The sequence below is a fragment of the Echinops telfairi genome, unplaced genomic scaffold, assembly GCF_000313985.2.
Source record: "Echinops telfairi isolate 266 unplaced genomic scaffold, ASM31398v2 ScPeMD7_23;HRSCAF=83, whole genome shotgun sequence".
Lineage (NCBI taxonomy): Eukaryota > Metazoa > Chordata > Mammalia > Afrosoricida > Tenrecidae > Echinops > Echinops telfairi.
Genome location: NW_022103920.1, coordinates 59355104 through 59368110, shown reverse-complemented (window position 1 = coordinate 59368110; position 13007 = coordinate 59355104). Strand labels below are relative to the sequence as shown.

The following is a 13007-nucleotide window of genomic DNA, read 5'->3' as shown; positions in this document are numbered from 1 at the left end:
AGGGAACATAACAGATCAGGAACGGCAGCAAAACCAAGCCACAAAGCCCCTGAGGAGCCCCATAAATAGACTTCAGGCTAGGAGGGGCAGTTCCCAGAACTCCCCAGGACCGGTGGTGAGATAGCCATAAAAGGTCAGCGGACACACCTGAAATTATATATGATTTTTTTTTTGTTTGTTTGGGGTTTTTTCGCTAGTTTTTTCTCATTTTTTATTTAATCTTTTGTTTTCTTTTAGTTTTGTCTCGTTATTGTTGGTTTTGCCGACCTATATAAGATAGGTTTGGGAAAGAAGCCCGAGGAGAAAGCAATGGACCATAAGTTCTAGAGGGATTTGCAGGGAGGAGGACGCAGGGGAAAGAAGCGGTGAGCAAACAACGCCACAAACAGGGGAACAACTAGGGAATTAAAAGCAACAATGAGGAGAACACAGAGATCCCAGTGATGTTAGAGCAATTGCAATCTAGCTGAGAGGAATTACTAACAGGCAAAAGAAGGGTGAGCGCAATGAGGGGCAAGAGGAAGGTAAAAAGAAACAGGAAAACTCTACAAATAAAGCTGTGGGTAGAGGTATAAACCTAAGTGTGCACTCATGTAAATATAGTCAAAGATATTGGCCTATGTACATATATTTATATGGCAATACATTGAGGAAATAGACGGACCTCTGCTCAAGCCCTCCCTCAATGCAAGAATACTTTGTTCTAAAACCTGGCATTCTGGGTGCTCACCCTCCCGACATGCTCACTGAAGACAAAATGGGTGCATAAGCAAATGTGGTGAAGAAAGCTGATGGTGCCCAGCTATCAAAAGATAACAGCATCTGGGGTCTTAAAGACTTAAAGTTCAACAAGCAGCCATCTAGCAGAATAGCAACAAGCCCACATGGAAGAAGCACACCAGCCTGTGATCATAAGTGTCGAAGGGATCAGGTAAAAGGTACAAAAAAACCCCAAAACATATTGTTGAGAACATGGGGGGTTGGAGCAGAGACCCAAAACCCATCTGTAGACAATGGGACATTCCCTCACAGATGGGTCACAAGGAAGAGAAGAATCAACAAGGGTGCAGTATAGCATCTATGAAACACAATATTCCTCGTTGAGGCTTCCTCACCCCGCACTATCATGAGGCACCCCCAGTCCTACCTATCACTGGGGGCTAGACCAGAGCATGTACACTGGTTCAGATAAGAGCTCACAACACCGAGACTCGAGGTCAGATAAACTCCTCAGGGACAGGAATTCAAGTAGTGATACCAGGAGGGTAGGAGGAAGCGAGGAAAGGGAACCAATAAGTAATAATTGATGCATAAGCCCCACCCCCAGGTGACAAACAACAAAAACGTGGGTGAAGGGAGACAGAGGTCAGTGTAAGATATGAAAATAATAATAATTTATAATTTATTAAGGGGTCATGAATGTGGGAGGGAAAGGGGAGGGAGGGAAAAAAGAGGAGCTGACATAAAGGGCTCAAATAGAAAGTAAATGTTTGGAAAATGATGATGGCAATATATGTACAAATATGCTTGATACAATTGATGTATGGATCGTTACATGATCTTTAAAAAAAAAGTCTGGCACCATGTATTCCATGGAAATTCAAATACTATTCTGAGATGATCTTTGAACCTTGAGAACACTGGTCGCTAAAAAGTCATCTTTGAAGGGCCCTGGTGGAGCTGTGCTTTAGTGTTCAGTTGCTAACCGAAAGGCTGTCAGTTCCTATCCATTGCCTGTTCCACTGGAGAAAGACGACATGGTCATGTGTTTCCAGAAAGGTGACAGCCTTGGGAACCCTATGGAGCAGTTCTACTCAGTCCTAGGAGGTGATTCGGAGTCAGAATAAACCCTAAGGCAAACAATAATAACAAAAGCCATCGTTAAGTCAAATAGTAGTCTGCCCTTGCTTATTGTGCTCGTGAAGAACTAAAATGTGTAGTTTTGACAATTAGAGACTCCATAGAGCAGACCAGAACTGTTTTACAATAAGTCAGTAATTATCGTAATTGTTCTTCAAAAAAAATTACACATTCACAGGTTATTATGTAAACACCGACCTGACTCTGTTTCCATGACAATGTATAATTCTTAGCCATAAACTAGAGTACAAGAATCTATGAAAAATTTTTCTTTGTTGCAACATTTTTAACTCTGTAGTTATATTAAATAAAGTTCAATTAATTTTTATTGTCTTTTTTTAGTTTTTATTGTCTTAATATTATTTTTAGCACTTAAATAAAACCCTTGAAAATTACAAAGATTGGTAAGAGTGAAAAATATGAGGTCTAAGACCAAGTGGATTGTTGCAGGTGTAGTGAGGTTAAATTTACTACCCTATCATTTGGCCTCCCTTATAATCCATTTAAATTTGCTCTAGTTTTTTATATTTTCTGCTTTCTTTTCTATTAAGATTTTTATCTGTTTTACTTTGTTATTCTTGTTGGGTTTGTTGTTGTTGTTGTTTGTTTGTTTGTTTAATTTTTTTTGTATATGAAATCCAGGACAAGTAAGTCTAGGGAGACAGGAAGGATTAATGGTTCCTTGGTGATACTATGTTTAAGGGAAAAATGGGAGCGAATACCAATGAGTAAAATTCTAAAGAAAATGTTCTAAAACTCATTGTGGTGGTGATTGTACAGTTCTTCTCAATGGGATTGAACTACTGAATTGAATATGTGAATTAGATGCAGATGAAACTGATGGAGAAAAGAATTCAAATAGATTATGAGTTAGCATTTTTATCACCAATGTCCATAGTACCTAGCTGATGTTCTCCATAAACCAATTAATTTAACATACATAGGGTAAACATCTATAGGGTCTAATGCAGTTCTCTGCTTACTTAGTACTTCCATGCCTTCAAAAAAGTAATTCGTACACACATACACTCTCTCAAACTGGCAGTGAAACAGACAATCCAAACTGAGTAAGAATGGCAAAAGGAAAACATGTTTCATTTGTAAATAAGAGAGGTGAACATTTTGAAATTTGATGAGTGTTTAAAAATAGTTCCCTCCGTATAAATACAAAATGTCAAATGCCATTCCTTTCCAGAGAGCTAAGCAATTACACTGCAGAGAATGGACAAGCCCATGTAATTTCACAGAACAGACACGTGGCACTGAATAGTTTATATGGAGGTAACCTGGACGACGGTGAGGGATAAAAGCGAGGAAGGCAAAAAAAGGAATGTAGCATGCAAAATGAAATTCAATTCAAAACAAACACCCCAATAAAACATCGGTCCTTACATGGAACTGTGTGTGACCTCCTCCCTGGGGGACAGACAACCGAAAAGTGGGTGAAGGGAGAAGTCGGACAGGGCAAGATATGACAAAATACCCATTTATAAACTATCAAGGGCTCATGTGGGAGAGGGGAGCGGGGAGGGAGGGGAAAAATGAGGACCTAATGTCGGGGCTTTAAATGGAGAGAAAATGTTTTGAGAAATGATGTACAAATACGCTTTACACAATTGATGTGTGTATGGATTGGGATAACAGTTGTATGAGCCCCTAATAAAATGTTTAAAAAAAAAAAAAAAAAAAAAAAAAAAAACATCGGTCCTATAAAACACTCTCTCTCTGAAAAATATGGGGGCTTCTCTGGGGAAATGTAAATCTTAACTCCTTCAGACAAACGCCATTGGGACTGAGGCCATGATGCCCCGTGCCTCGCACTCCCGGCCTGGTCTCTGGCTAAGAGCGTCATCACTGCTAGTGCTGCGTGCTCAATCAGACAGCAGCGCCCTTCAGGAGGCAAGATTGCTTCTTCCCCGTCGTCTGCTGCACAGTGCACAGGCACATTCTGAATAACCACTGATGATCGAAACCAAAATCAATCGACAGCCAAGTGCAGAAAGGACACCAAAGAATGAAATGGAAACGACACTACAGTCTCGTTTGGATAGTCAGAAATTCCCACAAACTTTTAATAGAAGGGCTCTTTCATCTAACTAAAAATCACACAGCACGTGTTAAAATGATTTTCAGGGTGCTCGACTCGAACAAAATAGAAAATTAAACAGAAAGGAGATTGGATATTATTCCAACACAATTGCTGCATACTTCTACCATTATATAAAAAGATTTCTGAAGATGGAAATGTGTCAATAATAGATAGGCCTTCACTTCAAACAGAACCAATTTGGTATGCCTACTCTATGTTGAAGACAACACTGTTTGATCACAATGAGCAAAAGATGCCCCATAAGAAAAAACGGGGGAAAGAGTACTAATACTAAAGCTTCATATATTAAATCCAAACAAAGCAATAAAACAGGACTAGGAGTTTATAACAATTTTTATGTTGTATAGCAACTGAAAGTAAATATATATTAATCTAAATAGTGGTACAAAAGCTTTGTAAATGAAGAAATTCCAATCCCCCCCCCCATTTTGGGAACCACCTGCACAGACCATCAATATTTCCATATTGTCCCTGCTATTAACTACATTAAAACACAGAAGAAGTACATCAGTGTCGCTAGAGTTAAAGCTGGAGAAAAGCTCAGAAGCAATCACTTAATTGCAAGGGGAGGCGGGTGTGGAGGGAAGCTGACCAAAAGCACAAAGGCAACAGAGCAAATCAACTCTCTCTCTGGCAGTACGCTGAGAACGAACCTGCCTTCTGGCAGTTACATCATTCTCGCCTCCCCAATCAAGTAAATGCATTTCAATTTAGCGAACATTTATTTTCATTCCCACTATGCACTGTGTAAAAGTTTACCACGAGGTTAGCAGAGTACAGCCTCTCCCCCTCGAGAAGCTGCGAAAGCACTAAAAGGGGTCAGGGAATCAGTAAGCCACAGAAGGCAAATACCGACATGATGAAAGGGCCCCCCAGCTCGGGAAAGAGGTGGCATTTTGGAGAATTGAAAGCAGGAAGAATTTCAATCCTGAGAAATCAGGGGAATGAGGCTGGAAGCTCGAGCACATCCAGTGCAGTGTGAAAGCCCAGGGCAGACTAAGCAAGAGAAGGGTGGGTCCTTTGCTGCAGGTAGAAAAACACCTGGGAAGAAGACTCACACTTAGAGCAGGAGGCCATAAAAGGCCGTTAGGCAGATTTTAAAAATCCAATATATTTTATACGTGTTATGGCTTCAATCTTCCTCTACTGAAAATGAGTAATCTTATTATTGTGCTAGAATTTCTATCAAAAAGTAAACACTAATATTCAATATTCACTAATATAATAAACCAAGCAGGATTATTTGCTATTTCAGGAGTGTAGCAGACACAAAGAAGTTGCTCAATATTTTAGAAGCTATCTTTTTACAGAAGTCATACTATACTATAACATTGTATACAGTACTACCTACCCATTCTCTCTAATTCAATCATCTCTGAGATATAGCTATAGGAACATACACCTATAAAATGTACGCCATAAATGTAACTTTATGAAAACTGAAGAAAAACAATTATAATAGAAGTTTCAGTCAGCATCTTTGATTTTTAGCCAAGCCACTTTTTCTCTCAATAAAATAACAAAAGGTGTTATGAGACCTGGAGATTCAAGGCTGTAAAACAATTTGAGCTCTCTTTGTAAGGTGTTAGGAAACATCTTCAGTATATTTATGGCTTTCCTGTACGTAGGTTGTAACTTTAAAAAGCAATTTCCAACGTAAGAGTTCATCTCTTAAAAGAATATATTCAAGCTTAGGAAGGAAAAAAGAGGCTTTGAATTTTTCTCTAAACCTCTACTTTCAAATGACCAGGGAGCCTGGTGGTGTAGTGGTTGATGCACTCACTGCTAACCAAAGGTCAGCAGTTCAAAGCCCACCAGCCACTCTGCAGGACAAAGACATGACAGTCTGCTTCCATGAAGAGTTTCAGGTTTGAAAACCCTGTCTGACAATTCTACTCTGCCCTATAAGGTCGCTTATTGTTGTTGTTAGTTGTGTAGTTAGATCAGATTGCACCACAGTGTTTTTGATTAAAAGTACCCAAAAAAATCTAACCTCCAGGTTCAGAACTTTCCATTCTATCTGCCTTTATAAATGTGAAAAATTAGCTATGACAGCCTCGCAGCTCCCCTGATTACTATTCAATTCAATATTCCCAATACTTTGAATAGTAATTTAATGTAATTTTCAAACCCAGAGACAGCTTAGAAATTCATATCCTTAGCAGCAGGCTTTTATTCAAACATAAAGATGCATGCGAAATTGTCATTGCAAGGGTCAGGTTTCAAAACCCCTCAGAAAATGTATAGTAGAACAAAATATGAAATGCAAATCTATTTCCATTTCTGTATTGCACTTATTAGACCACAACTTACATTATGTGAGCTAACTTGAATGAACTGTGAAAGGTAGGGAGAGGAGAGAAATTTGCTTTTGTAAAACATGAATTTGGGTTTGCAGGACAAATCTTTATTACTGTTTACATTTCTTCAACAGATAACATACAGTTCCTGTGTTATAACCAATTCTAAAATCAGGAATCACAATCTTAGCAAAGTAACCATCACATTATCGCTATGATTGAAAACAAATACAAAAATAAGAAGAATGTTTAACCACCAAATTCTAAACAGAGCTAAAAACACAAAAACAGGAAGTTCACAGTGTTCGTGCAGTGATATAAGTCATAAATCACTGAGCAAAAATAGGCTTGATCTGTTTCCAAATGAAATAGAATTCAAAACCTCTTTCAAGATCACAGATACCCTGAAACCATACGTACACCCAGTAAATTTATAATGAATTACCAGATGTCTGATTATGGGAGAAAGGGCACATTTTCTTAAAATCCCTCTAGAACAACAATAACAATCCATCAAAGGAAGCCAGTTCACCAGTTTCTGTGTGTGTGTTTTAAATAAAACATCATTTTTCAAAAATCTATCCTGTTTTTCTTCAGGCTCTCAGTGCCATCTAGTGGAGGCATTGTGAGATTACAATTTAAAAGGCGGTCCCAGAAAAAGGACTCACAGATTTTTTTAAATGAAGAATATTAAAGTGCCATTATTTTAATCCAGCATTGTAATACAATTAAAAAATAAAATATTTTAATCACATTCTACACGTGGTAGTATTCCAAAAACACTAACATGAAATGAAATGACAAAATTAGGAAGCAAATTTTCAGGTTTGATATTTGCTAAATGTTTTTATTTCTCTTATTCAATGAAGTTATACTTTTAACAAGTATTTTTAAAATTTGTTTCTACAAATAGAAAAACATGAATGAAAGATGAGAGCGGTAGAGGTATCAGAGCTTTCTTTTTAAAAAGACTGCCTTTAAAAATATTTCTCAGCTCTAGTCAGCAACATTAAAGTTGTTTGTCACTTGCCTGTCCATTCAAAGGCTAATATGTTGGAAAAGAAGAAATTAAGGTGCAAAAAAAAATCTATTGTGCAAATTGTAACTTGTTTTTCTTTGACTGTTCAAAGGCTTTACCAGGCCCCCAGGTAAAAGAAGAAACCGATCTGTTCCATGAATACACATTACCAAAATATCATCTTCAATTCCACTGCCTAAGCTAAAAATCTCAATCTTTCCAATTCCTTCCCAGTCTACACAAACAATGAAATCCTACATACAATCCTACATAAATTCTGCTCTATCGAATTTACCTCCAGCGCATGTTCTTATTTTCTCCTCCTTAATCAGTATCCCTTGTCTCCAGACTTCCCACTAACAATCACCCTATACACTAATCACCGGCTCTGGAAGCCGGCACTCACCTCTACTGATCCCTAATCGGCTAGACAGACAGACTCATTTCCATAGCTGTGCTCCCGCTGCGCATACCTTAACAGACCTCTATTATACTTATTATCGTTGTTAGTTGCCATCCAGTCTGATTTCAATTCATAGGACCCTCAACCCAAATGGGGGGGAAAGTGCAAAAATAAGTAGTCTATAAAAAGTAATGACAGAGTATTTTTATTTTTGCTCACTCTCCCACACCTGGTTTGCGAGCCCCATGGAAGAAAGAAGGGAATTGTGTAGCTCTTTGTGTGTTCATTCCTTAGCAGTTGCCTGGCTTAATACATGTTTGTTTGCAAAATGGACCTCGGCGATTTACTAGGAAAGAAGGGTGAGAAATCTTAAAGGACTTGAAGCCAAAAAAGCACACATTCACTAACGGTTAAAAAAAAGCTAAATAAACATTTTGCCATAAATGTCTAATGGGAAAAATCTAGATGGTTTTGCAGATCCATGGCCAGAATCTGGCTAAGTATCACCTGTGGAAAAAGTCTATCCTATAGTTAAAGAACCTTAAAATAAGTTTTATCCCAATCACAGGAAGTTAGAAACTATGCCCTGATTATACACTTCAATGCCAATTCTATTGAAAGAGATACTAGTAAATTCTTCTTCTAACAAAGTGGTAGGGCACTTTTTTGAATGTACATTTCTTATTTGACAAGTATTAATAATATCAAAAGTACAAAATATTAACATTAATACCTTAAGTATCATCTACTCCAATTTTATCTGCTCACAGACGCTGCCCTTTAATGAGCTGAATATTTAAGTTAATACATGAGCCTAGGTCTCCAGAGGCATATCAGCACCCTTTCCACAATCCTTTCCAATACTCTTGGAAACCAGCTCTGTGCTAAATGTGTGCTTTCAGCATTCTGTTCAGTGATGCGAAGTAGTCAGATCAAATTCATGTATCTCACATGTTCCCTAACTCTCCGAATGTGATATACTTCCCTATATTTATACAGGTATGTTCTCACATGTTGACCACAGCAGGTATTTATTTATGTCCTCGCCCTACATTTTTCCATGAGGGGGTCAAGAAAATCAAAAGCACGGCTAAGCCAGTCATGCTAAATCAAGCCAGGTTAGCTTTCAATTCATACTTATTAAATTCATAAACTGAAACGTACCCATGAATGTCAGAGGCATAAATTTAAACTAAAATGTAATATAAGTAGTGTTTTCTATGTTCCATAGCCTCTGCGCTACAAAAAAAAAAAGCCATGATTTCTGATTCAAAGTTACATTAAAATCCAGGAAACATTCAGTAAATTATTTTACTTAATTTCACAAAATTGCTCCAGATAAATCAATATATTAAATATAAAAAAATGCTTTCAGGCTACGAATGTGACAGAGTAATACACTCTGAAATTTTCAATTTCACATTTTCAGCTGTATGACAATGAATTGCCCTGCATTCCAATGAGCAATGAATGCAGAAACCAGCTCCAAGCCACCCACAGTAAAAATGTGCCTGGCCGATCCTAACAATCATCCGCCTGCAGGAAGCAAACCCTTCTGTGAGCCAATCAATAGCCACAGGCAATAACAGGTTTTAAGGAAGTGAAAAGCCAGGCTCACAGGTGTAGATCAATACCTTTCCAGGGACCCGGAGACTCTCGATGGCACCAAGATCACTGAAGCTCTCAGGAGGGCTTTTCAGACCCTTAGAAAAAAGGAACAGAATTTTAATTGCATGGCAGAACTGTAAAAGGAGAGAATTCACCTACTGATATAGAAATCAGAACAGAAATGCTTCTGCTTCCAAACACATAGAACATATGCTCTAAAGCTACTGTTGTTTAATTAAATCAAAATATGAAGTGCTTTTGGTGGTTATTTTTAAAAGAATTATTATACAGCTCCTTCTTTATTCAAAAGTTTAACTTGACCACAATTTAAAAACAAAGGCAAAGAAACTAGGTGACAAAAAAGCATTCTATAAAAGACCAGCACTTCTCTGTTAACACTTAGGTATCACTGGGTGGCACCAACAGGCACAATAGCTGGAAGGTTGATGGTCCCAACCTACTCAGGGACAGCTACGGCCTAGTGACCTGCTTCTTAAAGGTCCCACCTTGAAAACTGTATGCGGTGCAGTTCTACTCTGTGTGCGGGGTCGCCATTACTGGGAATGGATGAGATGACAACTCACAACAACAGTATTAATCATTAACAAGTTCACTCTCAGAAGAGGGCAAAGCAATAGTATTATGAATCGTGAATACATATATACACCATATATACGAGTATAAGCCAATCCGAATTATCAGCCACGGCACCTAACTTTACAAAAACTGCATTAAAAATATTCTGAAAAACTTGGCTTATATACGATTATATACAGTAATACATTTGCCAACTGAGTGAATCAAAGATTTTCAAACAATGCTAATTGTTTAATTAATATAGGTGCTCCCTCCATTATAATTGAGTATTTCCCAGCAGTGTGTTCAATGTGTTACAGATCTTAAATCTCCGACCTACTTATTCCCACTTGTTCTTGATTAGTTTTTCTGTACTCTGTGCTCACTCCATCCACAGGAGCGGGAGGGCTCGGGAAGCCTTGTTTGTGCTAGGAAAACTAATCCAGGGAAAAACTCATCAGCAACTTCAATTTCCTTTTTCTAAGCCTCCTTTTGAAAACAGGATACCAACGCAGACACGTAAAACCCCTGTTTAAGTCTTTAGGGGAAATTAGTTACTACAATAATTGGAGGAGAGATTTATGACACCACGCAGTCGGCGCACTTAGCGACACCCGACAGGACAACGGAGAAGAGCCTCTCCGGGTTCCAAGGCTGTCACCCTTACGATAGCACATCCTCAGCTCTACTCTCGCAGAGACGCCATCAACCACTCAGTGCACAGCGAGCACTTCACCGCTCCTCCAGCTGGACCCAACCGCCCCTTCCACTCGCTCACTGCCACGGGTTTGACTCCAACAGTAGTGCTGCCCCGCTGGGCTTCAGAGGCTGTCTCGACAGGAGCAGAAAGCCTCATCTTCCCCTGCTGATCGCTGGTGGGTTCGAACTGCTCACCTTGGTTCAGCAGCCCGATGCTCACTAGCAGGGCGCCTAGGTGTCCAATGTCAGATTAACGGCTCTGGGTTCCTTAGTAACCACAGTACTTAGTGTATGTAAGTTATCTGAGATTTAAGAGTATCACTTTCTTTTTAAATGATAGGAGTATACATTTTGTTTTATTTTGTATAAAACACCACCAATTGTATCTATCATTTTTTAAGATAGGATGCTCCTACTCAACCACAAGTCTTCTATTATTCCCCAAATACCTTTCCCCATCCCTCTCCCCCTTCTGTCTCTGCACGCGCGCGCACACACAACCACCTCCCAAATAAAACAGGACACCACTTCCAGAAGTTCTTCTGCAAAGTTTTCCTAAATCTTTTGGTCGCCATGGACAACCTCCACCAACACGACTCACCTGAGCCCCAGTACAACCCTGTCATTTTGGTTGTACTGGACTCAAGCCCAACACAGGATGACCCCACCTGTGCAGAGTGGAACGGCTCCATTAGCAGATCACCTGTCTTCCAAGCAGTCTCTGGGTGAGTTCGAACCACCAGCCTTCTGGTTAGCTGTCCAGCACTTAACCATTTGCACCACCCAGGGACTAAGATACACATGAATAGATATTTCTAGGTGGACCGGGAACTTGCATTTTAACAAGAACCCCAGATAATGTATGTGATCATTCATGTTTTAAAAACAGGTAGACACTTTTTTTCTAACATATTATCCCTGCCAAAGTTCTTAACTTTTAAACCCCGTTCTCGTTCTCGTCCAGAGTGTAAGTCCCATGAGAAGGAGGCGATCCACCATACGTGGTCCCAGTGGCCAGCACGGTTCCCGAAGCACAGTACGAGGCGCCAGAGAAGTACGAAACACTGGGCAGAAGTCCTTGGTCAGGCTCCAAACTGAACGAACTAAAACTGCTCCCCTAGGAACATGCAATTGACTTCAAAATGAAGTTGCCAGGAAGGCTTTGCCGAAAAAAGCCCTACCAAGATTTAATACATGGCCTTCAAAAATTCCATGGAAAAATTAAAGGCCCAGATAACGGGAATTTTCCCACAAACTTGGTACAGTCCTTTCATATGTCTTTCACTGAGTAAGACGGGGAAATGTAACTACTCCTGGTCATTTGTTCTTCCTCGTCTCAACTTCTCTCCAACGGATATTACATATTCACCAGTACATGTAAATACATGGGAACATAAAATTGTTCATAATTTGATTCAAAATCATCAGGATAACTCGAAAATTAATCTTTTCAAAAGCACAGATTTATTTACTCACTCCCAGAGAAATCTGCACAGGGACACAGCCTGTCTAATTTTCTCCTTCCCAGAGCTCCTCGGGAAGGAAATGTAAATAAGTGACGCACCAAGATCTCGCAAAAGGCCTGAACTCCAAATTAGTCACCACGTGCAAAGAGCTGTTCCTTTTACTTGACATCTTTCCACTCCATATGCAAAGGAAAAGGGATGAGAGCTGGAATGCCCATGCACCTGACAGGAGGCGGTGTAGTACAGCAATTCTAGAAACAGACCACCTGGGTTCAAATCTCTGCTCTCTGGTCATGGCCTTGGGCAAGCTACCTAGCCTCCCCATGAACCCTAGTTTAATGACGGTGTTAATTCACACTGTTAAGGAGGGAAGGAGATAATACATGTGAGGGCCCAAAAATAGGATATGGTTGCACCAGGAAGCATCTTTTTTAGTGTTTACCACTATTCTTAATACAATGGTGATCAGAAAGATATCTACCGGCTATCCATCAAACCAAACGTGGAGAATCACATTGGTGTCTCAAAGCACACCATCTAACACTCAAAGGCGTTTTAGGATTATGGATCTTTTAACATTTGACTCTCAACTTATATAACTTTATACTACGAAATACTGAGTCATTTTTATCTTCGTTGCTCTAAAACACAAAATCAGGGTTATAACTACAGAGCTCTATCAATGTAAATTGATATTTTCTGTTGCAATAATTAACCATTATTTCCCTTTTATTTTTTATGTGATTTGTATTGACTGTTTCCCTGGTTGAAATGAATACACAATTCAGCAAAAATACATGTCTCTTCAAGTTATCGTTGCACCCAGAATTAAAATGAATATTACGAACTAATCAATCTCCACGTTCTCCACAGTCCACTCAATCTCCACGTTCTCCACCGTCCACTCAATCGCCACGTTCTCCACCGTCCACTCAATCTCCACGTTCTCCACCGTCCACTCAATCTC

General features: G+C 39.3%; 1 protein-coding gene across 2 annotated transcripts in view; it reads right to left on the bottom strand.

Moving 5' to 3' along the window:
• The window catches only part of VPS50 (VPS50 subunit of EARP/GARPII complex), a 131351-nt gene that overhangs the window by 112997 nt on the left and 5347 nt on the right, over window positions 1-13007 (bottom strand). For both annotated transcript variants that reach the window (XM_004702659.3, XM_045288778.1), the window contains exon 2: window positions 9326-9394. In XM_004702659.3, the coding sequence (XP_004702716.1) occupies window positions 9326-9394 (69 nt within the window). The remainder of the gene's footprint in view (window positions 1-9325; window positions 9395-13007) is intronic.